The sequence below is a fragment of the Salmo trutta genome, unplaced genomic scaffold, assembly GCF_901001165.1.
Source record: "Salmo trutta unplaced genomic scaffold, fSalTru1.1, whole genome shotgun sequence".
NCBI lineage: Eukaryota > Metazoa > Chordata > Actinopteri > Salmoniformes > Salmonidae > Salmo > Salmo trutta.
Genome location: NW_021823073.1, coordinates 1,787,707 through 1,813,931, shown reverse-complemented (window position 1 = coordinate 1,813,931; position 26,225 = coordinate 1,787,707). Strand labels below are relative to the sequence as shown.

At 47.6% G+C, this 26,225-nt stretch overlaps 1 protein-coding gene across 9 annotated transcripts in view; it reads right to left on the bottom strand.

The window, feature by feature from the left end:
- Positions 1–26,225, bottom strand: part of LOC115188717 (dystrophin) — a 208,717-nt gene that overhangs the window by 63,901 nt on the left and 118,591 nt on the right. For 8 of the 9 annotated variants that reach the window (XM_029747452.1, XM_029747449.1, XM_029747450.1 and 5 more), the window contains 17 exons: positions 26,127–26,225; positions 24,834–24,968; positions 24,583–24,735; positions 22,762–22,932; positions 15,148–15,270; positions 14,854–15,026; positions 12,567–12,702; positions 9,230–9,405; positions 8,579–8,726; positions 7,275–7,400; positions 6,712–6,861; positions 6,035–6,233; positions 5,684–5,841; positions 5,069–5,186; positions 3,965–4,176; positions 3,056–3,210; positions 2,226–2,415 (listed from right to left, as the gene is read on the bottom strand). The exon at positions 26,127–26,225 is cut by the window's right edge and continues 27 nt beyond it. In XM_029747452.1, coding sequence (XP_029603312.1) covers positions 2,226–2,415; positions 3,056–3,210; positions 3,965–4,176; positions 5,069–5,186; positions 5,684–5,841; positions 6,035–6,233; positions 6,712–6,861; positions 7,275–7,400; positions 8,579–8,726; positions 9,230–9,405; positions 12,567–12,702; positions 14,854–15,026; positions 15,148–15,270; positions 22,762–22,932; positions 24,583–24,735; positions 24,834–24,968; positions 26,127–26,225 — 2,622 coding nt within the window. Of the gene's footprint in view, positions 1–938; positions 1,067–2,225; positions 2,416–3,055; positions 3,211–3,964; positions 4,177–5,068; positions 5,187–5,683; positions 5,842–6,034; positions 6,234–6,711; positions 6,862–7,274; positions 7,401–8,578; positions 8,727–9,229; positions 9,406–12,566; positions 12,703–14,853; positions 15,027–15,147; positions 15,271–22,761; positions 22,933–24,582; positions 24,736–24,833; positions 24,969–26,126 lie in introns of those variants that run through there. The other variant, XM_029747461.1, reaches the window with a different exon arrangement.

Here is a 26,225-nt window from a genome sequence, read left to right as displayed (position 1 = left end):
GCGCTCCAGCAACTCCTGTGGCGGGCCGGGCGTAGTGCACGCTGACACGGTCACCAGGTGTATGGCGTTTCCTCTGACACATTGGTGCGGCTGGCTTCCAGGTTAAGTGGGCATTGCATCAAGAAGCAGTGCGGCTTGGTTGTGTTTCAGAGGACGTACGGCTCTCGACCTTCACCTCTCCGGAGTCCGTACGGGAGTTGCAGCGATGAGACAAGACTGTAACGACCAATTGGATTCAACGAAATCGGGGAGAAAAAAAGAGGTAAAAAAAAAGAAAAAGAACAGGGGCGGGGACTCTACAAGGTGAAAGGGGCGGGGACTCTACAAGGTGAAAGCGTTCCACAGGGATGCTGGCCCATGTTGACTCCTATGCTTCCCACAGTTGTGTCAAGTTGGCTGGATGTCCTTTGGGTGGTGGACCATTCTTGATACACATGGGAAACTGTTGAGCGTGAAAAACCCAGCAGCGTTGCAGTTCTTGACACACTCTAACCGGTGTGGCTGGCACCTACTATCATACCCTGTTCAAAGTCACTTAAATATTTTGTCTTGCCCATTCAACCTCTGAATGGCACACATACACAATCCATGTCTCAATTGTCTCAAAGCTTAAAAATCCTTATTTAACCTGTCTCCTCCCCTTCATCCACACTGATTGAAGTGGATTTAACAAGTGACCCCAATAAGGGATCATAGCTTTCACCTGGTCAGTCTATGTCATGGAAAGAGCAGGTGTTCTTAATGTTTTGTCCACTCAGTGTACAGCAACAACAAAGCCTACTGTATTAAATGGACCATTTCTGACCGTGGTTCATTCTGAAGTGACTGTCTTTCTCCAACTCTGAGACAGACGAACAGTACAAGTCAGAAGAATACATAGACCCGTTCAGTACTGGACAGAAAGCCTTCCCAGTGACCAGTAAATTGTAATCTCTAACCTGTACATGGTAGATTTTCCTGCGCAGCATATTATCCACTTAAGGCAACGCTTCCCACAACTAAGAAAACATGTCTTCTGTCGTCAAACCCAATCAAGTGTAGATGCTTTCTGTGTTTGTCTGTGATCTACAATGAGCCCTATGCCTATGTGAGTGTGTGTGTGTGTGTGTGTGTGTGTGTGTGTGTGTGTGTGTGTGAGTGTGAGTGTCTGCTCGTGTGCATGTGTGTGAGGAAGAGGGAGAGACCCAATAGAATGAGGTACAGAAGGCTGGTTGATGTGCGACACACAGCGACTGTTGTTCACTGGGGGAGAGAGTGGAGAAAGAGAGTGGAGAAAGTGGGCGACTACTGCTGCACAGAGGGTCAGTATGTTCCCTTTCCAAACTCAGAACAGGCCCTTCTCTTCACAACCCACAATACAGTGTGAGTTGGAGGGGGGATCCTGTCTTTGTCCGCTCCTTGGAGTCTGGACCTTGTCTCGTGCCCCCAGCCAGGCCCAACATTCCTGTCATACCAGCCGGGGTATTGAGGGGCACACATGGCAGGCAGGGGAAGGTACTGAGGACAAGAGACTGGGTCAGACTGCTGGCTGCTTTCTAGAACACATCACAAACCCTGCACATACTGTACTGACACCTCGCCACCCTGAGACACTTCACACTAATGCCACTCAAGCTGAGCTGACTGAACTGAAAGATCACTCAACAATTTGACTCTGTTGAATTGAGTCTATGAAATGACTCTTAACTAAGTCTATGAACTGATTCTGAACTGACACTATGGTCCCTGTGGCTCAGTTGGTAGAGCATGGTGTGTGCAACGCCAGGGTTGTGGGTTCGATTCCAAGGGGGGCCAGTACACAAAAAAAAAAAAATGCATGAAATGAATGAAATGTATGCATTCACTACTGTAAGTCGCTCTGGATAAGAGCGTCTGCTAAATGACTAAAATGAGTTGATTCTATGAGTTGACTCTATGAACTGACTCTACAGTATCAACAGTTTGTGTGTGAGTACCTGGAACTGCCCCAGCAGGTGACTGACTCTACAGTATGAACTGAGTGTGAGTACCTTGAACTGCCCCAGCAGGTGACTGACTCTACAGTATGAACTGAGTGTGAGTACCTGGAACTGCCCCAGCAGGTGTCTCACTCTACAGTATGAACTGAGTGTGAGTACCTGGAACTGCCCCAGCAGGTGACTGACTCTACAGTATGAACTGAGTGTGAGTACCTGGAACTGCCCCAGCAGGTGACTGACTCTACAGTGTGAACTGAGTGTGAGTACCTGGAACTGCCCCAGCAGGTGTCGTACAGCCTCAGGGTCTTCCAGCAGCCTCTCCTTGTGTGACGCGTCCAGCAGGACGTTACAGGTGGTCTCTGCCTCCGTCAGCCAGTTAAGGAACTCCTTCAGATCCAGGTAGAACTGCTGCAGCAGCCTCAGAGCAGCTGACAGAGCCGCCTCACGGTCCCCGACACTACATCCAGAAATATGAACACATATACAGAAACTGTTGTTAGCACCGCTACACACACACACAGGTCACAAGTTCAGAGGGCAAACTGGGGTCATACATCAGGGTTATGATGTGGCCTGTCAGGGGAAATTTAGTAGAACTAACAGTGAAGGTCAATGTGTGTGCGTGCATTCAGATGTACTGTGCATTGTGTGTGTGTGTTCAGGTGTACTGAGAGACAGCATGATGAAGTGCTTTCAGGAGCATGTGGGACTGATGCTGACTGACTGACTGACTGATTAACTGAATGACTGACTGACTGACTGACTGACTGACTAACTAACTGATTGACTGACTGGTTGACTGATTAACTGACTGACTGGTTGACTGATTAACTGACTGACTGACTGACTAACTGACTGACTGGTTGACTGATTAACCGAATGACTGACTGACTGACTACCTAACTGACTGACTTAGTTGACTAACTGACTGACAGACTGACTAACTGACTGACTAACTGACTGGCTGACAGACTGTCTGACTAACTAAATAACTGACTGACTGACAGGCTGACTGACTAAGTGAATAACTGACTGACTGACTAAATAATTGACTGACTGGTTGACTAACTGACTGACAGAATAACAGACTGACTGACCGTTTGTTGATGTGCTCCCAGGTAACGTTCATGGCGTCGGTCATCTGTGTGACCTTGTGTGTGTGGTCGGTGGTGTAAAGGGTTAACAGCTTCCCTGCCAGGTCATTGGTCACGTCCACCTGACCCTGCCACTGGTGCAGCTCTTTCACAAACAGCTGTTGAGGCCACAGAAAACAGTTATAGATAAAGACATTTAATAACAATACAGAACATCACCCTAATACACAATACCAACCCTCTAGTGGCCCAGAGGAAGCAGAGACAGAGATCCTCTAAATATACGGCTCTGATACAGAACATCACCCTAATACACAATACCAACCCTCTAGTGGCCCAGAGGAAGCAGAGACAGAGATCCTCTAAATATACGGCTCTGATTGGAAGTCCTCTAACTAGTTTAAGTTGTAGCCTAGCAACAACACCTGACTCAACAAATGAAGATCCAGGATGGCAGAACATTCATATGAGTTGTTCCTCTAACTAGACTAGAGGGAGTCATAACAACACAGGGACTGTAACATGATTCCTGGAAACGTTGCTGAGCAGAGTGTTATAACAGGCCCTGTTGGATATTGTAATATTCAGGATTCCAGGCTGTGCCACTCTAGTCTCATTACAGTCTCATCGTGTTATACTGTAGTGGTGAGGATTCCTCATCTAGTCCTTATTAGAGATATTACCTTTCTGGAATCATCTCCACTCCGTGCTGCACATGCTCAAGTGGGTGTGTGTGTGTGTGTGTGTGTGTGTGTGAGAGAGAGAAAGAGAGAGAGAGAGAGAGAGAGAGAGAGAGAGAGAGAGAGAGAGAGAGAGAGAGAGAAAGAGAGGGGTAGAGTGTGTATGTGTGTGTGTGCGTATATGTGTGGGCGTATGTGTGTGTGAGTGTTTGTGTGTGCATGTGTGTGTAACCTTGAGGTCAGTGTTTTGCTTCTTCAGAGCATCCATGGTGTAGGAAATATCCTGCCACGACTCCAGCTTGTCATTGGCTCGTTTGATGAGAGGTTCCACCTCCTTCCTGGCATCCAACCAATCAGAGGAGTCCTGCAGCATGTTCTGTAGCTGTTGATGTCTATCAGCCAGTCTGCCCTGTGACTCCTCCCAGTGGGTCTGCAACCTGTCAACTACACACACACACACACACACACACACACACACACACACACACACACACACACACACACACACACACACACACACACACACACACACACACACACATTCACACACACAGCGACTGAGCTGAATCAATGTTCTCTCTGTGGTCCATTTGCGGTCTGTTTGTGGTCTGTTTGTGGTCCGTTTGCGGTCCGTTTGCGGTCAGTTTGTGGTCTGTTTGTGGTCGGTTTGTGGTCCGTTTGCAGTCCGTTTGCGGTCCGTTTGTGGTCCGTTTGCGGTCCGTTTGCGGTCCGTTTGTGGTCCGTTTGCGGTCAGTTTGTGGTCTGTTTGTGGTCCGTTTGCGGTCCGTTTGTGGTCCGTTTGTGGTCCGTTTGCGGTCAGTTTGTGGTCTGTTTGTAGTCCGTTTGGGGTCCGTTTGCGGTCAGTTTGTGGTCCGTTTGCGGTCCGTTTGTAGTCCGTTTGTAGTCCGTTTGTGGTCCGTTTGCAGTCAGTTTGTAGTCCGCTTGTGGTCCGTTTGCGGTCCGTTTGTAGTCCGTTTGTGGTCCGTTTGTGGTCCGTTTGTGGTCCGTTTGTGGTCCGTTTGCGGTCAGTTTGTGGTCTGTTTGTAGTCCGTTTGTGGTCCGTTTGCGGTCAGTTTGTGGTCCGTTTGCGGTCAGTTTGTGGTCCGTTTGCGGTCAGTTTGTGGTCCGTTTGCGGTCCGTTTGCAGTCAGTAAGCGTAGTAAGTAATGGTTGTGGTTGGCGTACTGCGGTCCGTTTGCGGTCCGTTTGCAGTCCGTTTGCAGTCAGTAAGCGTAGTAAGTAATGGTTGTGGTTGGCGTACTGCGGTCCGTTTGCGGTCCGTTTGCAGTCCGTTTGCAGTCAGTAAGCGTAGTAAGTAATGGTTGTGGTTGGCGTACTGCGGTCGGTGATAGCAGCTCGTGTCTCCTGGTTGTTGGTTTTGTTCTTCAGGTTCTGGGCTGCAGTCAGCTGACCCTCCAGCTGGGGGCGCCGTCGCTCCATGTCCCCAAGTGCTCCCTACAGACAGCAAGACAGAGACACAGAACATTTCAATGAATATCTGGATGTCAAGTATGTAAAAGTATTTTACACATGTATTTGAGCCAGGTCAGTGCCTGTGTTCACAAAGCGTCTCAGAATAAGAGTGCTGATCTAGGATCAGATCCTCCCGGTCCATGTAATCATGTAATCATGATGATCTAAAAGGCTAACCTGATCCCAGATCAGCACTAGGATCTGGTCCTCTCTAGTATTCATTATGATCGAAAAGGCCAAACTGATCCCAGATCAGCACTAGGATCTGGTCCCCTCTAGTATTCATTATGATCTAAAAGGCTAACCTGATCCCAGATCAGCACTAGGATCTGGTCCTCTCTAGTATTCATTATGATCTAAAAGGCTAACCTGATCCCATATCAGCACTCCTGCTCTGAGACTCTTTATGAATGCAGGCCAGGGTCTCAGCGGCTAAATGGAGTCTCTCACACTCTGTGACACACTGGTTGACCCCTGACCTTGGTCTTGACGATCATGTGGTTGATCTCGTCCAGGTCGGCCACGGTCACCCTCTGTGTCTGTACCATCTGATCCAGCAGGGAAAGCCAATCAGAGAGCTCTGCCCAGGCCTTGTTGAACTGAGCCAGGGCTGGGGCATCTCCCTGGAGCGTCTCCACTGGAGGGGGGCAGCGTGATACAATCAGTAGCCATACGGTCTCACACACACACACAGACACACAGACACACACCCACACACAGACACAGACACACACACACACACACACACACACACACACACACACACACACACACACACACACACACACACACACACACACACACACACTCACAGACCCTCATCTCCTTACTGGTGGTTTTCTGGATCGTCAGAGCGGCCAGCCTCTCTCTGTGCACTATCATCTGCCCCTGAATGGCCCTCCAATCATCACTCAGACTGTGGTACTTCTCCTTCTCTGGTCGGCTGGGAGGTGTGACCTTGTACAGCTCCTGGCCCTTAGCCAACACCCCCTCCACCTCAGGCTTCTTGACCTGGACTTCATCTATGAGCTGAAACATCACAAACGATTCCAAAACAATGAAACTACTATCAATCTCAATTGGTCTTTCAGAGATTCCTCCCGTCTTCTCTCCTAGCCTCCTTTTCCAGCTGGAAGAAAAGTAGGTCTAAGGTCCCTCACCACTGACCTTTTTCTCCCATGTGTTTTGAGAAGGAGGAGGTGTGGAGAGAGGAGGAAAGATTCATTGAGATAGGCCTGTAGGCATGGATGGATAGATGGATGGATGGATGGAGGGAGGGAGGGAGGGAGGGAGGGAGGGAGGGAGGGAGGGATGGAGGGAGGGAGGGATGGAGGGAGGGAGGGATGGATGGATGGATGGAGGGAGGGAGGGAGGGAGGGAGGGATGGAGGGAGGGAGGGAGGGATGGAGGGAGGGATGGAGGGAGGGAGGGAGGGATGGATGGAGGGAGGGAGGGAGGGCCAATTGACTGATAGATGGATGGATGACTGGATGGATTAATAGTCTACCTTGGGTTCCACATTGTCAGGGTTTTCCTCTAGGGTGGTCCTGGTAGTTGAGGTCCAGGAGGAGAGGTAAGTCAGCTGGTCCTGGAAGTGAGACAGCTCCTTCAGCAAGCTCTCAATCTGCTTCTGCTTCTCAGGCAGGTCTTTAGACACCTATAGGGAGGAGGGAGAGGAAGGACCCGAGCGTTTTCAATGGTAGGGAGGAGGAAGGCACAACCAGGAATATTATCTGAAGGAAAAAAGGAACTTAATATGAACCAGGATACAGTCCACTAACACACAGCATAAAGGTCTCCTACAGGGAGGAGGGAGAGGCCCCGAGTTAGGGGCAGTTTTAGTTGAATTTCAAGAGCATTTCCAATGGTAGGAAGGAATATACAGTACACTTGATCATACAGTAAAAAACATAACACATGAACCCAACATGAAGCTAAAAAATAGAGCACACACACACACACACAAGTTGAAATACAGATATCCAGTAGTCAATATTCATGTTCAACATCCAACTTATCTGATCCGTCTTCAAATAGGACAGAACCTCCTCTATAGAAAGGGATACTAACCTGTACCCAGCGTGTGTTGATCATCTTGATTTCTTTCTGTTTGTCAGCAGGGAGGGGTATGGTGCCGGTCCTCGTGTTGATGCTATCCACATTGTTCTGTCTGGCTGGTAGTTCCAACACACGAGCCTGCACACACACACACACACACACACACACACACACACGTGTTTGAACATAGACAATCTCCAAATACAGATCAGAAATGAAATCAAAACTGATCAATGATGTGGCCAGTGGGACATAGGTGTATGTAGCTTTGGGGGCCTTTACAACCTGTGTCCACAGTAATCTAGACTAGGAGACAGACTAGTGAGAGATGTTCCCTGGCCAGTAATCTAGCCTAGGAGACAGACTAGTGAGAGATGTTCCCTGGTCAGTAATCCAGACTAGGAGACAGACTAGTGAGAGATGTTCCCTGGTCAGTAATCCAGACTAGGAGACAGACTAGTGAGAAATGTCCTCTGGCCAGTAATCTAGACTAGGAGACAGACTAGTGAGAGATGTTCCCTGGTCAGTAATCCAGACTAGGGGACAGACTAGTGAGAGATGTTCCCTGGCCAGTAATCTAGACTAGGAGACAGACTAGTGAGAGATGTTCCCTGGCCAGTAATCTAGCCTAGGAGACAGACTAGTGAGAGATGTCCTCTGGCCAGTAATCTAGACTAGGAGACAGACTAGTGAGAGATGTCCTCTGGCCAGTAATCTAGACTAGGAGACAGACTAGTGAGAAATGTCCTCTGGCCAGTAATCTAGACTAGGGGACAGACTAGTGAGAGATGTTCCCTGGCCAGTAATCTAGCCTAGGAGACAGACTAGTGAGAGATGTCCTCTGGCCAGTAATCTAGACTAGGAGACAGACTAGTGAGAGATGTCCTCTGGCCAGTAATCTAGACTAGGAGACAGACTAGTGAGAAATGTCCTCTGGCCAGTAATCTAGCCTAGGAGACAGACTAGTGAGAGATGTCCTCTGGCCAGTAATCTAGACTAGGAGACAGACTAGTGAGAGATGTCCTCTGGCCAGTAATCTAGCCTAGGAGACAGACTAGTGAGAGATGTCCTCTGGCCAGTAATCTAGACTAGGAGACAGACTAGTGAGAGATGTCCTCTGGCCAGTAATCTAGACTAGGAGACAGACTAGTGAGAGATGTCCTCTGGCCAGTAATCTAGACTAGGAGACAGACTAGTGAGAGATGTTCCCTGGCCAGTAATCTAGACTAGGGGACAGACTAGTGAGAGATGTTCCCTGGCCAGTAATCTAGCCTAGGGGACAGACTAGTGAGACTAGTTGTTGTTGTTGACCGTACCGTGACTTTCTCCAGGGTGGCGTTCATCTGGTGGTGGTCTCCAGGCGTCAGGGGGATGGCCACTACCTCCTCAGCCTCATCCAGCCAGGACAGGAAGTCCCCCATGTCCTCCTGCAGCCCCATCGCTGCAGTACGTGCCTCTGCAGACCTGACACACACAGGGAACAGTTAGGAGGAATACACACACACACACACACACACAGACACACACACACACACACACACACACACACACACACACACACACACACACACACACACACACACACACACACACAGTACTCAGTCAGGGAATAGTTAAGACACACATTTGGTTGGAGCAAAATCGTGCAGTTGACGGACATATAGACGTACAGACGGACGGTAAAGACGGACAGGATGACATACACACTGGTACTGCAGACATACACACTGGTACTGCAGACATGCACACTGGTACTGCAGACATACACACTGGTACTGCAGACATACACACTGGTACTGCAGACATACACACTGGTACTGCAGACATACACACTGGTACTGCAGACACGCACACTGGTACTGCAGACATACACACTGGTACTGCAGACATACACACTGGTACTGCAGACATACACACTGGTACTGCAGACATACACACTGGTACTGCAGACACAAGAACACACACACCTCCTCTTCCTCTCTGCGATCTCCTGGGTGACGTTCACCCAGCGTGTGTTGAGGGTGTTGAGCTGTAGCCTGATCTGAGCTCCGTCCTCCTGGGTACTCTGACCAATGATCTCCTTCCCTGCAGCGTTCAGCCCTGCCACCACACCCCCCTGGGCCCCCACGCTCTCCTGCAGCTCCTGACACGCCACAGGGCAAAGGTCATACAACATATTCATTCCATCAGCTACAAGCACCCGTTCATTGTTTCATGGTTGAGCAGGTTTTCTACCTGTTTAGTCGACACAGCATGTTATCATGTTATCATCCTGTTATCAACAGGTCATGTTTTATTAAACTGTTTAGTCGACACAGCATGTTATCATGTTATCATCCTGTTATCAACAGGTCATGTTTTATTAAACTGTTTAGTCGACACAGCATGTTATCATGTTATCATCCTGTTATCAACAGGTCATGTTTTATTAAACTGTTTAGTCGACACAGCATGTTATCATGTTATCATTCTGTTGTCAACAGGAACCGGTTTCATCTCAATGATGAATTGTTTAATGACCGTACTCCCAAGTCCCTGCAAGTATTACATTCATGTCAATAGGCTTGAATTGAACAGCATAGTGGAGGTCAATGGATCAACCAACAACCAATGAAAAGCCACGGTGACTCATCCCGTTCTGCGTCTGTGGCCTTGTCCTTTTCCACGCCAGACAGACAGAGGGTACGCACACAGACAGACAGAGGGTACGCACACAGACAGACAGAGGGTACGCACACAGACAGACAGAGGGTACGCACACAGACAGACAGAGGGTACGCACACAGACAGACAGAGGGTACGCACACAGACAGACAGAGGGTACGCACACAGCCAGACAGAGGGTACGCACACAGCCAGACAGAGGGTACGCACACAGACAGACAGAGGGTACGCACACAGACAGACAGCGGGTACGCACACAGACAGACAGAGGGTACGCACACAGACAGACAGAGGGTACGCACACAGACAGACAGAGGGTACGCACACAGACAGACAGAGGGTACGCACACAGACAGACAGAGGGTACGCACACAGACAGACAGAGGGTACGCACACAGACAGACAGAGGGTACGCACACAGACAGACAGAGGGTACGCACACAGCCAGACAGAGGGTACGCACACAGACAGACAGAGGGTACGCACACAGACAGACAGAGGGTACGCACACAGACAGACAGAGGGTACGCACACAGCCAGACGGAGGGTACGCACACAGCCAGACGGAGGGTACGCACACAGCCAGACGGAGGGTACGCACACAGACAGACGGAGGGTACGCACACAGACAGACGGAGGGTACGCACACAGACAGACGGAGGGTACGCACACAGACAGACGGAGGGTACGCACACAGACAGACGGAGGGTACGCACACAGACAGACGGAGGGTACGCACACAGACAGACGGAGGGTACGCACACAGACAGACAGAGGGTACGCACACAGACAGACAGAGGGTACGCACACAGACAGACAGAGGGTACGCACACAGACAGACAGAGGGTACGCACACAGACAGACAGAGGGTACGCACACAGACAGACAGAGGGTACGCACACAGACATACAGAGGGTACGCACACAGACAGACAGAGGGTACGCACACAGACAGACAGAGGGTACGCACACAGACAGACAGAGGGTACGCACACAGACAGACAGAGGGTACGCACACAGCCAGACAGAGGGTACGCACACAGCCAGACAGAGGGTACGCACACAGCCAGACAGAGGGGACGCACACAGACAGACAGAGGGGACGCACACAGACAGACAGAGGGTACGCACACAGACAGACGGTACGCACACAGCCAGACAGAGGGTACGCACACAGCCAGACAGACGGTACGCACACAGCCAGACAGAGGGTACGCACACAGCCAGACAGAGGGTACGCACACAGCCAGACAGAGGGTACGCACACAGACAGACAGAGGGTACGCACACAGACAGACAGAGGGTACGCACACAGACAGACGGTATGGAAACACACAGTACTGAACATTAGCTTTCTATGGCTCATAGATAGCATGGCCTGTAGAGATGGGATGGCACTTAGTTAGCAGTCTGTCTCAGAGAGAGATAGAGAGATGGAGAAAGAGAGACGGAGAAAGAGAGGGAGAGCGAGAGAGAGAGAGAGAGAAAGAGAGAGGCATAAAACATCGCCCATCACAATTTCAAAGAGGTGTGTGTGTGTTTGCACGCATGTGTATGTGTGTGCGTGCATCCTTGCCTGTGTGTGTGCGCGTCTACCTCTCTGTGTCCCAGTGAGCGTAGGTCTTAGAGACAGCTGGTCTCTTCAAAGCCAAGCTGCTTCACACACAGAACAGCTCTTAGATCTGCCCTGCCCATCAAGGCAGGTTAGGCCATACCCGTCCCAACCTTGGCATCTGACTGGCACTAAAGACACTGCTGTCCCCTCTGCCCTCCTCTAAACAGATGGACTGTGTGTGACGATCACAGTGCTCCAAAAGTGGACTGGGCAAGTTGACATCTGATCACACACACACACACACACACACACACACACACACACACACACACACACACACACACACACACACACACACACACTACATGTATCCAAAACTGTCTGACACACAGTCGTGGAAGATGAGGTCACTGTGGGACCTCTGGACCTACAAACGCTCTGATTGGTGGACCAGAAGGACCTCTGAACCTATGGATGTTCTGATTGGTGGAGACGCAGGGCTTTAAAGAGCACAGCATCGGAATCCCATATTCCCATTCTCTGCTATGGCCTTCATCAACACGCTCTGGCATGAGGGGTATTCAGGCTGCTAGGACCACTGTGTTACCATGGAGACAGACAGAACACACACACTCCGGCACCTGGACACACGCAGAGACAGTGGGCTTGTCTACCGAACGGAACATAATAGTATAATTCCTAAAACAAGTGGTCTTCATATCCATAGGGCCCTGAGTTTCACCGGACCATGTGATCAAGTCTTCATATCCATAGGGCCCTGAGTTTCACCGGACCATGTGATCAAGTCTTCATATCCATAGGGCCCTGAGTTTCACCGGACCATGTGATCAAGTCTTCATATCCATAGGGCCCTGAGTTTCACCGGACCATGTGATCAAGTCTTCATATCCATAGGGCCCTGAGTTTCACCGGACCATGTGATCAAGTCCTCATATCCATAGGGCCCTGAGTTTCACCGGACCATGTGATCAAGTCCTCATATGGTTTAGATGACGGATATCAAACTCCCTTCATCTATCTGCTGAGTTGTTGGATGTGTTTGTGTTACTGTTGAACTGTAGTTACCTTAAGGTGTGGTCTGGTCCCAGCAGGGTCTGTCTTCGCCTGTTTCAGACTGGTCTCCGCACCACTCAACCAATCACCTAGCACCTTCTGGTCCGCTACAAACTTCAGCCAATTAGCATTGGACGTCTCCCAGCGCCTGCTCACACACACACACACACACACACACACACACACACACACACACACACGACCGCAGGAAAGTGTACGAACGTGCACATACATACACAGAAACAACTGTGAGACACCACTGAGATCAGTCAATGAGAGAAGCAGTGAGACAGTGAGTGTGTGGAGGGAGAGAAATAGAGGTGGGAGCTGAACCAGCTGAAACAGCAGGACAGTTGAGGTGACAATGGACACAAACTGAGGTGACAATGGACACAAACTGAGGTGACAATGGACACAAACTGAGGTGACAATGGAGTGGAAACTACACCTAGAAACAAACAGTCCTGATAATCCTTATGTCATCAGTCTGTCAAGTGCATTTACACTAGTGGTGATGATGTTACTGTAGCTTGACTACTAGTTAGTCTAGTGGTGATGATACTGTAGCTTGACTACTAGTTAGTCTAGTGGTGATGATGTTACTGTAGCTTGACTACTAGTTAGTCTAGTGGTGATGATACTGTAGCTTGACTACTAGTTAGTCTAGTGGTGATGATGTTACTGTATCTTGACTACTAGTTAGTCTAGTGGTGATGATACTGTAGCTTGACTACTAGTTAGTCTAGTGGTGATGATACTGTAGCTTGACTACTAGTTAGTCTAGTGGTGATGATGTTACTGTATCTTGTCTACTAGTTAGTCTAGTGGTGATGATGTTACTGTAGCTTGACTACTAGTTAGTCTAGTGGTGAGGATGTTACTGTAGCTTGACTACTAGTTAGTTAGTCTAGTGGTGAGGATGTTACTGTAGCTTGTCTAGTTAGTTAGTTAGTCTAGTGGTGATGTTACTGTAGCTTGACTACTAGTTAGTTAGTCTAGTGGTGAGGATGTTACTGTAGCTTGTCTACTAGTTAGTTAGTCTAGTGGTGAGGATGTTACTGTAGCTTGTCTACTTAGTTAGTCTAGTGGTGATGATGTTACTGTAGCTTGACTACTAGTTAGTTAGTGGTGATGATGTTACTGTAGCTTGACTACTAGTTAGTCTAGTGGTGATGTTACTGTAGCTTGACTACTAGTTAGTCTAGTGGTGATGATGTTACTGTAGCTTGACTACTAGTTAGTCTAGTGGTGAGGATGTTACTGTAGCTTGACTACTAGTTAGTCTAGTGGTGATGATGTTACTGTAGCTTGACTACTAGTTAGTCTAGTGGTGAGGATGTTACTGTAGCTTGTCTAGTTAGTTAGTCTAGTGGTGTTGTTACTGTAGCTTGACTACTAGTTAGTTAGTCTAGTGGTGAGGATGTTACTGTAGCTTGACTACTAGTTAGTCTAGTGGTGATGATGTTACTACAGCTTGTCTACTTAGTTAGTCTAGTGGTGATGATGTTACTGTAGCTTGTCTAGTTAGTCTAGTGGTGATGATGTTACTGTAGCTTGTCTAGTTAGTCTAGTGGCGATGATATTACTGTAGCTTGTCTAGTTAGTCTAGTGGTGATGATGTTACTGTAGCTTGTCTAGTTAGTCTAGTGGTGATGATGTTACTGTAGCTTGTCTAGTTAGTCTAGTGGTGATGATGTTACTGTAGCTTGTCTAGTTAGTCTAGTGGTGATGATGTTACTGTAGCTTGTCTAGTGGTGATGATGTTACTGTAGCTTGTCTAGTGGTGATGATGTTACTGTAGCTTGTCTAGTTAGTTAGCAACCCCATGAGGAGGGTTGGCCCCCCTGGTCTCCTAGTTAAAGAGCTCACACCTGGTGTCTCCCCATGAGGAGGGTCGGCCCCCCCTGGTCTCCTAGTTAAACAGCTCACACCTGGCGTCTCCCCATGAGGAGGGTCGGCCCCCCCTGGTCTCCTAGTTAAACAGCTCACACCTGGCGTCTCCCCATGAGGAGGATCGGCCCCCTGGTCTCCTAGTTAAACAGCTCACACCTGGCGTCTCCCCATGAGGAGGGTCGGCCCCCCTGGTCTCCTAGTTAAACAGCTCACACCTGGTGTCTCCCCATGAGGAGGGTCGGCCCCCCTGGTCTCCTAGTTAAACAGCTCACACCTGGCGTCTCCCCATGAGGAGGGTCGGCCCCCCCTGGTCTAGTTTGTCTTCATCTGTTGACCCAGTCCTTCCTGTGCTGAGTTAGTAACCCCAGTGTGACCCCAATAGATTCCCATTATTTCTAGTACGTACCTGAGCCTGTCCAGGTACAGCTTGTTGACTTTGTCCCAGTTAGTGTTGAGCAGCAGAGCTGTCTCCTGGACCCTGGTGCTCTCTGCTGGAGTAGCGATGGCCACCACCTCCTCTCTCCTGGCTAGAGCGCCCTCTACAGGGGGGCGGAGGTTCTTCAGATTCACCTTCACCTCCTGAGACACAGGGACGTAGGCAGACAGGCACGCACACACACATACACAAACATGTTAACCACACACACACACGTACATATACACAGTTGAAACCAACAGTATGAAACACACGCACACTGACCTGAAGGCACTGTCCCTGCTGGGGTAGGTTGTAGAAGACGGCCTGCCAGTACTCAGGAGAGTTCAGTTGGAAGTCTGTCTCAGAGACGGAACGCAGCAGGGTCTGCAGCTCTCCCAGGTACTCCTACAGACACACACACACACACACACACGCACGCACGCACGCACACACACACACACACACACACACACACACAATTATAACTAAACAATAACCCCAAACTCATTCTGAACGACACAAACTATACAATATTAAACAACACTAAACACAAAGCTATCTATTACTGATAGATCCTCATCAGACCCCCTACTGGGGTCAGGAGTTGTTCTTGTACTTGGTCAGGAAAACCTCCTGGCCCTACCACTACATACTGTAGATACCTTCACAGAGGGGGCAGGCTACCTACCACTACATACTGTAGACACCTTCACAGAGGGGGTAGGCTATCTACCACTACATACGGTGTATACCTTCACAGAGGGGGTAGGCTTCCTACCACTATATACTGTAGATACCTTCACAGAGGGGGTAGGCTACCTACCACTACATACTGTAGATACCTTCACAGAGGGGGTAGGCTACCTACCACTACATACTGTAGATACCTTCACAGAGGGGGTAGGCTACCTACCATTATATACTGTAGATACCTTCACAGAGGGGGTAGGCTACCTACCACTACATACTGTAGATACCTTCACAGAGGGGGTAGGCTACCTACCACTACATACTGTAGATACCTTCACAGAGGGTTCAGTGTTTGTTGTTATTCCTGTGCTGTGTTCTAGTACATCATCTCTCTAATCCCTCACTGTCTCTTTACATTCTTTCTCTAAAAAAATAAATATATATTTTCATTCAGTTTTTACACTCATTCCTGGACATTAACATAAGACGTAGTAACTCAACTCTCTCTCCTGTCCTTAAGTGTTCTTCTTAATTACTTCCATGACTCATATGAGACACTTTATCTGGGAATATCACATTCTTACACGGCACCTTAATGTTGTTAACCATTTTTCATCCGTTGGAAACCTTCCACTTCCACGGCACCTGTATAAAACTTGTATAATGAAATTCACAACCTTGTCCCGATATTGATTCAGCTGTCTTGTTGTAAAAATAGAAATGGATAAACATGCAGAGGTCAGAGTGAGAGTACTGAACCTTTAAATGTGAGTAAATACTGAAGAAAAGGTTGAATTAGAGAGAAAGAGAGGATAGACAACATAATATAATGTGAACGTCGGTGATAGAAACATGAGTAAATACTGAAGAACAGGGAGGAAGGTGACTGAGGACACTGGTGTGGGTAAAGTTCATTTAGAGTCTGACAGACAGAGCAGAAGAGGGTTTAATGAGCCAGTCAGTAGTGTTTAATCCATCCTTTCACAGTTCCTTACTCAGTCTAGCTCACTGGCTTATGCCTGATTCACACGTGGATTTGTCATATGCACAGAACACAGCGGGGTGGAAAAGGTACAGTTAAATGCTTGATTGTGTCCCTGTGGTTGTGCGTTTGCTGTATGTACATATTGTGTGTATTGCTCTTAATTGTATCCCATCATGCACATAACAGCATTCCCCAGAACTTCACAACAGCACTTCAACTCACCTTTAGCCCAAATACAACAACATCAAGACATAACCATCTCACCTCTTATGTCGGCTCTGTTTCTTAATGACCAGAAATGGATCACGTTGTGATTTGACAGGCACAAAGACGTGCGTTGTGTGTTAAGGGTATGTTAAAGTTAGCCTGGTCCCAACCAGTCAGCTACACAGACCAACAGATCTGGAACTAGGCTATGGCAGAGTAGGTTCAGTCATGAGGACAGAGAGACAGCAGTCATTCATAGGTCTATACCGTGTAAATACAGTGGCATTTCACAGTTAAATACCTGCTCATTTGTATGTGTATTTATTATGGATCCCCATTAGCTGCAGCTGCTCTTCCTGGGGTCCAGGAAGTGTCGGGGCCATTGATGTACCGGGACAGAAACAGCCACAGTGTGTTTGTTGATACTGAATGCCTTGCCAAATATGACTTTGCATAGACGGACGTAGACTACATGCGGGTTTGTCTTGTTTTGTGGTCTACTGATGCTTGTGACGGATGTTTTAAAAGCAGCCAAATGTCCCTATGATCCAACACACATGACTAAACACACTCCTTCACACCAATCCAATGTTTCATTCATCAGCCCTGCCACACAGGCAGCTGTTCATGTGTGGGGAGCCCTGTGTGAAGAGTTGAGTATGGTGCTTTTTCATTGGGTGACTGGATACATACATGGGGGTCATTGATTGGTTGTGACTCCAGACAGGGGTCAGGTGACTGTGATTGACAGGACATGTGGTGGAGATGTGAGGCAGGAAACCAGAAACAGAACACAACAGAACAGCAAATCAGAGGCCAGGTGTGTAACATGCTGCTTCTTCACACACTGAGGGAAGGATGGAGGGATGAACACCTGGATGATGCAACTGAGGAGGAAAACTAGAAAACCCCCATTCAGTAATACTGTCTGAAGGCTACATGACATCATCCCCTCAGTAATACTGTCTGAAGGCTACATGACATCATCCCCTCAGTAATACTGTCTGAAGGCTACATGTCATCATCCCCTCAGTAATACTGTCTGAAGGCTACATGACATCATCCCCTCAGTAATACTGTCTGAAGGCTACATGTCATCATCCCCTCAGTAATACTGTCTGAAGGCTACATGTCATCATCCCCTCAGTAATACTGTCTGAAGGCTACATGTCATCATCCCCTCAGTAATACTGTCTGAAGGCTACATGTCATCATCCCCTCAGTAATACTGTCTGAAGGCTACATGTCATCATCCCCTCAGTAATACTGTCTGAAGGCTACATGTCATCATCCCCTCAGTAATACTGTCTGAAGGCTACATGACATCATCCCCTCAGTAATACTGTCTGAAGGCTACATGTCATCATCCCCTCAGTAATACTGTCTGAAGGCTACATGTCATCATCCCCTCAGTAATACTGTCTGAAGGCTACATGTCATCATCCCCTCAGTAATACTGTCTGAAGGCTACATGACATCATCCCCACAGTAATACTGTCTGAAGGCTACATGTCATCATCCCTCAGTAATACTGTCTGAAGGCTACATGTCATCATCCCCTCAGTAATACTGTCTGAAGGCTACATGTCATCATCCCTCAGTAATACTGTCTGAAGGCTACATGTCATCATCCCCTCAGTAATACTGTCTGAAGGCTACATGTCATCATCCCCTCAGTAATACTGTCTGAAGGCTACATGTCATCATCCCCTCAGTAATACTGTCTGAAGGCTACATGTCATCATCCCCTCAGTAATACTGTCTGAAGGCTACATGTCATCATCCCTCAGTAATACTGTCTGAAGGCTACATGACATCATCCCCTCAGTAATACTGTCTGAAGGCTACATGCCATCATCCCCTCAGTAATACTGTCTGAAGGCTACATGTCATCATCCCCTCAGTAATACTGTCTGAAGGCTACATGTCATCATCCCCTCAGTAATAATGTCTGAAGCCTACATGTCATCATCCCCTCAGTAATACTGTCTGAAGCCTACATGTCATCATCCCCTCAGTAATACTGTCTGAAGGCTACATGTCATCATCCCCTCAGTAACACTGTCTGAAGGCTACATGACATCATCCCCTCAGTAATACTGTCTGAAGGCTACATGTCATCATCCCCTCAGTAATACTGTCTGAAGGCTACATGACATCATCCCCTCAGTAATACTGTCTGAAGGCTACATGTCATCATCCCCTCAGTAATACTGTTTGAAGGCTACATGTCATCATCCCCTCAGTAATACTGTCTGAAGGCTACATGTCATCATCCCCTCAGTAATACTGTCTGAAGGCTACACTACATCATCCCTCAGTAATACTGTCTGAAGGCTACATGTCATCATCCCCTCAGTAATACTGTCTGAAGGCTACATGTCATCATCCCCTCAGTAATACTGTCTGAAGGCTACATGTCATCATCCCTCAGTAATACTGTCTGAAGGCTACATGTCATCATCCCCTCAGTAATACTGTCTGAAGGCTACATGTCATCATCCCCTCAGTAATACTGTCTGAAGGCTACATGTCATCATCCCCTCAGTAATACTGTCTGAAGGCTACATGTCATCATCCCCTCAGTAATACTGTCTGAAGGCTACATGTCATCATCCCCTCAGTAATACTGTCTGAAGGCTACATGTCATCATCCCCTCAGTAATACTGTCTGAAGGCTACATGTCATCATCCCCTCAGTAATACTGTCTGAAGGCTACATGTCATCATCCCCTCAGTAATACTGTCTGAAGGCTACATGTCATCATCCCCTCAGTAATACTGTCTGAAGGCTACATGTCATCATCCCCTCAGTAATACTGTCTGAAGGCTACATGTCATCATCCCCTCAGTAATACTGTCTGAAGGCTACATGACATCATCCCCTCAGTAATACTGTCTGAAGGCTACATGTCATCATCCCCTCAGTAATACTGTCTGAAGGCTACATGTCATCATCCCCTCAGTAATACTGTCTGAAGGCTACATGTCATCATCCCCTCAGTAATACTGTCTGAAGGCTACATGACATCATCCCCTCAGTAATACTGTCTGAAGGCTACATGTCATCATCCCCTCAGTAATACTGTCTGAAGGCTACATGTCATCATCCCTCAGTAATACTGTCTGAAGGCTACATGTCATCATCCCTCAGTAATACTGTCTGAAGGCTACATGTCATCATCCCCTCAGTAATACTGTCTGAAGGCTACATGTCATCATCCCCTCAGTAATACTGTCTGAAGGCTACATGTCATCATCCCCTCAGTAATACTGTCTGAAGGCTACATGTCATCATCCCCTCAGTAATACTGTCTGAAGGCTACATGTCATCATCCCTCAGTAATACTGTCTGAAGGCTACATGACATCATCCCCTCAGTAATACTGTCTGAAGGCTACATGCCATCATCCCCTCAGTAATACTGTCTGAAGGCTACATGTCATCATCCCCTCAGTAATACTGTCTGAAGGCTACATGTCATCATCCCCTCAGTAATAATGTCTGAAGCCTACATGTCATCATCCCCTCAGTAATACTGTCTGAAGGCTACATGTCATCATCCCCTCAGTAATACTGTCTGAAGGCTACATGTCATCATCCCCTCAGTAACACTGTCTGAAGGCTACATGACATCATCCCCTCAGTAATACTGTCTGAAGGCTACATGTCATCATCCCCTCAGTAATACTGTCTGAAGGCTACATGACATCATCCCCTCAGTAATACTGTCTGAAGGCTACATGTCATCATCCCCTCAGTAATACTGTTTGAAGGCTACATGTCATCATCCCCTCAGTAATACTGTCTGAAGGCTACATGTCATCATCCCCTCAGTAATACTGTCTGAAGGCTACATGACATCATCCCCTCAGTAATACTGTCTGAAGGCTACATGTCATCATCCCCTCAGTAATACTGTCTGAAGGCTACATGTCATCATCCCCTCAGTAATACTGTCTGAAGGCTACATGTCATCATCCCTCAGTAATACTGTCTGAAGGCTACATGTCATCATCCCCTCAGTAATACTGTCTGAAGGCTACATGACATCATCCCCTCAGTAATACTGTCTGAAGGCTACATGACATCATCCCCTCAGTAATACTGTCTGAAGGCTACATGTCATCATCCCCTCAGTAATACTGTCTGAAGGCTACATGACATCATCCCCTCAGTAATACTGTCTGAAGGCTACATGTCATCATCCCCTCAGTAATACTGTCTGAAGGCTACATGTCATCATCCCCTCAGTAATACTGTCTGAAGGCTACATGACATCATCCCCTCAGTAATACTGTCTGAAGGCTACATGTCATCATCCCCTCAGTAATACTGTCTGAAGGCTACATGTCATCATCCCCTCAGTAATACTGTCTGAAGGCTACATGTCATCATCCCCTGAGTAATACTGTCTGAAGGCTACATGACATCATCCCCTCAGTAATACTGTCTGAAGGCTATATGTCATCATCCCCTCAGTAATACTGTCTGAAGGCTACATGTCATCATCCCCTCAGTAATACTGTCTGAAGGCTACATGACATCATCCCCTCAGTAATACTGTCTGAAGGCTACATGTCATCATCCCCTCAGTAATACTGTCTGAAGGCTACATGACATCATCCTCATGTTTCTACTGTGCAGGTCATCTAGTTGGCTTGGCTCTGGAGGCCATCAAAAATGTGTTAACAGACCCTTGTTAAGAGACCTGCTCTCTGACTGGACTAGAATATACCTGCTGTCTGACTGGACTAGAATATACCTGCTGTCTGACTGGACTAAAATATACCTGCTGTCTGACTGGACTAGAATATACCTGCTGTCTGACTGGACTAGAATATACCTGCTGTCTGACTGGACTAGAATATACCTGCTATCTGACTGGACTAGAATATACCTGCTGTCTGACTGGACTAGAATATACCTGCTGTCTGACTGGACTAGAATATACCTGCTGTCTGACTGGACTAGAATATACCTGCTGTCTGACTGGACTAGGATAGACCTGCTATCTGACTGGACTAGGATATACCTGCTGTCTGACTGGACTAGGATAGACCTGCTGTCTGACTGGACTAGGATAGACCTGCTGTCTGACTGGACTAGGATAGACCTGCTGTCTGACTGGACTAGAATATACCTGCTGTCTGACTGGACTAGGATAGACCTGCTGTCTGACTGGACTAGAATATACCTGCTGTCTGACTGGACTAGAATAGACCTGCTGTCTGACTGGACTAGAATATACCTGCTGTCTGACTGGACTAGAATATACCTGCTGTCTGACTGGACTAGAATAGACCTGCTCTCTGACTGGACTAGAATATACCTGCTGTCTGACTGGACTAGAATATACCTGCTGTCTGACTGGACTAGAATATACCTGCTATCTGACTGGACTAGAATATACCTGCTGTCTGATTGGACTAGAATATACCTGCTATCTGACTGGACTAGAATATACCTGCTATCTGACTGGACTAGAATATACCTGCTGTCTGACTGGACTAGAATATACCTGCTGTCTGACTGGACTAGGATAGACCTGCTATCTGACTGGACTAGAATAGACAGGTCAACTACATCATATCAACGTCTGGCATCACACTCATTCAGGAGCCCTTTATTTCATGTTTGATATTGATATTCACTGATTGATATTACTCGATTGATATTTGTCTTTCCTATTTGATGAATGGATTAGGGGCTTCACTGACAGCTCAATCCCACGGTTAACCTACTGGTTAGAGGCAGCAGGTTATAGTTAGTAGCTGGTTCCTACTAGCTAGCGGGCAGGGGTAAGTTGGCACCAGGGAATGCAAACAATTCCAGTCAATTGAGAAAGTAAACCAAATTCTAATTCCAAATGTTCCTCATTGAAAAGCATTGAAGAGAATTGTAATTTCAGTGTACTTCCTGAATTCAACAGGATTTAAATGGAATTGAACCCAACCCTGGTTGGCACGGGGCAGATTGGCACGGGCAGATTGGCACGGGGAGGGGAAACTCACACTTTGTCGGCGGTAGGGGGTGAATTTAGCCTCCACCTCCTGCCAGCGTGTGTTGAGCTGGAGGAGGCGGGGCTGCACCAGCGAGGTCGCCCCTGCGTCTGACAGCTCTTTGGCCAATCCCTGCACCTCTTTCAGATCCTCACTCTTCTCATCGAACTCTGAGCCAATCTCCTAGTGGACGGGACAAAACCAGCCAGAGTCACACCCAGGGGGAAAACCAGTCTCACACACACACACACACACACACACACACACACACACACACACACACACACACACACACACACACACACACACACACACACACACACACACACACACACACACACACACACACACACACACACACACACACACACACACACACACACACACACACACACCTTGGAGAAAACCCAGTTAGCAGACCAGCCATACATGGGAGAAACCAATCAGCAACCAGACACACAGGGGAGAGATCTCACTCACACACATAAGGAGGACACAAACTCTTCCACACAGGGCAGTGATCATTCAGGATCATTCAGGATCATTCAGGATCATTCAGGATCATTCTCCCCAGAAAGAGGAGAAACAATCTACTCTTTCCAGTTAGATCAGGGAAATGAAGAGAGAGAAGATTCACAATAAGAGGCCCATTTTATTAGATCAGGGAAATGAAGAGAGAGAAGATTCACAATAAAAGTCTGTCTGGCTTCTTCTGGTATAGACTTCAATAAATGTGGAAAACCCCTCCCTTAGAGGGCAGGGCAGAAAACCCCTCCCTTAGAGGGCAGGGCAGAAAACCCCTCCCTTAGAGGGCAGGGCAGAACCCCTCCCTTAGAGGGCAGGGCAGAACCCCTCCCTTAGAGGGCAGGGCAGAAAACCCCTCCCTTAGAGGGCAGGGCAGAACCCCTCCCTTAGAGGGCAGGGCAGAACCCCTCCCTTAGAGGGCAGGGCAGAAAAGAAGCGGTGAAATGAGCGGACAGGCAGAAAGACAGACTGGAAGACAGAGAGACAGAAAGACAGACTGGAAGACAGAGAGACAGACAGGAAGACAAAGAGACAGACAGACAGACATTGGAAGACAGAGAGACAGAAAGACAGACTGGAAGACAGACAGACAGACTGGAAGACAAAGAGACAGACAGACAGACATTGGAAGACAGAGAGACAGAAAGACAGACTGGAAGACAGACAGACAGATATCTAGTGCTGGTAGTTTCAGGTACAGGTGAGAATGACAGGTGACTCTCAAGAGGAGTTCAGTTTAGCGGAATGTCATTTTGATCACCTGAAACAAAGACACACACACACACACTGTCAGATTACACTCAGAGAAATACATATTTAAAAAGAGAGGAGAAGGGAGACAGAAAGAGAGGAGAAGGGAGACAGAACGAGAGAAGGGAGAAAGAAACAGAGGAGAAGAGAAGAGAGACAGAAAGGGAGGAGAAGAGAAGAGAGACAGAAAGGGAGGAGAAGAGAGAGAAAGAGAGGAGACGGGAGACAGAAAGAGAGAAGAGAGACAGAACGAGAGAGAGAAGAGAGCGAGACAGAAAGAGAGGAGAAGAGAGAGACAGAAAGAGAGGAGAAGAGAGAGACAGAAAGAGAGAAGAGAGACAGAAAGGAGAGAGAAGAGAGAGACAGAAAGAGAGGAGAAGAGAGAGACAGAAAGAGAGAAGAGAGACAGAAAGAGAGAGAGAAGAGAGAGACAGAAAGAGAGAAGAGAGCGAGACAGAAAGAGAGGAGAAGGGAGAGACAGACAGTTAGATCAGAGTGAGATATAAAGGGAGAGACAGATATAGAGACAGGAAGAGACAGGAAGAGACAGGGTTTCACCTTAACCCTCTGTTCCTGTGCTGGATCAGGTAGTTCAGCCACGCTCCTCTCAATGTCGTCCAGCCACTGGAGAAGGTCATCAGTCTTCCTACGGTACTGGTACCACTGGGGGGCTATCGCCAGGGCCTTCCTCCTCCTCACACCACGCAGGTCCTACACACACACACACACCACCAGGTGAACTAATGATAGAATGGTACAAAATGATATTTTTCTCAATGTTGTCATTATTCCAAGACTGTATACTGCACCATGACAGTGTTGTATTTAGTGTTGAGCTGATTGTGTTTGATTCTGATCTGTTCTTTCTTGTCCAGGTCTGGAACTCTCCTCTGTAGCTTCTGTCCTTTCAGCAGCAGCTCCTTCACTGCCCCCTCCTCACAGTTCTACAACAGAGACAAGACCCAGAGAGATCAGGGGGAGAGAGAGATGGGGGGAGGGATCAGGGGGAGAGAGAGATGGGGGGAGGGAGATCAGGGGGAGAGAGAGATGGGGGGAGAGAGAAAGGGGGAAGAGAGAAGAAACAGAGAGAGAGAGATGGGGAGAGAGATCAGGGGGAGAAAGAGAGAGGGAGAGAGAGATGGGGGAGAGAGAAGGGGGGAGAGAGAAGAAACAGAGAGAGAGAGATGGGGAGAGAAGGGGGAGAGAGAGAGATGGGGAGAGAGAGAGGGGAAGAGAATGTGTGTGAGAGAGTGTGTGAGAGAGAAAGAGAGAGAGAGAGAGATGGGGAGAGAGAGAGTGTGTGTGAGAGAGAGAGATGGGGAGAGAGAGAGATGGGGAGAGAGAGAGTGTGTGTGTGAGAGAGAGAGATGGGGAGAGGAGAGAGATGGGGGAGAGAGAGAGATGGGGAGAGAGAGAGTGTGTGGGAGAGAGATGGGGAGAGCGAGAGATGGTGGAGAGAGAGTGAGATGGGGGAGAGAGAGGGTGAGAGAGAGAAAGAGAGATGGGGAGAGAGAGATAGAGGAGGGGAGAGAGAGAGAAAGAGCGAAAGAGAGAGAGAGAGAGAGAGGAGAAGAGAAAGAGAGATATGTAGATGTTACTTAGAACAGAATAGAACAGAATAGAACAGAACAGAATAGAACAGAATAGAATATAACAGAATAGAATAGAACAGAATAGAACAGAATAGAACAGAATATAACAGAATAGAATAGAATAGAATAGAACAGAATAGAACAGAATAGAACAGAATAGAATAGAATAGAACAGAATAGAACAGAATAGAACAGAATATAACAGAATAGAATAGAACAGAATAGAACAGAATAGAACAGAATAGAATAGAATAGAATAGAATAGAACAGAATAGAACAGAATAGAACAGAATATAACAGAATAGAATAGAATAGAACAGAATAGAACAGAATAGAACAGAATAGAACAGAATAGAATAGAATAGAATAGAACAGAATAGAACAGAATATAACAGAATAGAATAGAACAGAATAGAACAGAATATAACAGAATAGAATAGAACAGAATAGAATAGAACAGAATAGAATAGAACAGAATAGAATAGAACAGAATAGAAGCGTGTGTGTTACCCCATCCTGTCCTGTGAAATCTTCCTCCTTGAGGTTCTCTCCCTGTTTCTCTTCTTCCTCCAGCAGGTCCAGCCAGATCTTAGCTTCACTATGGAACTG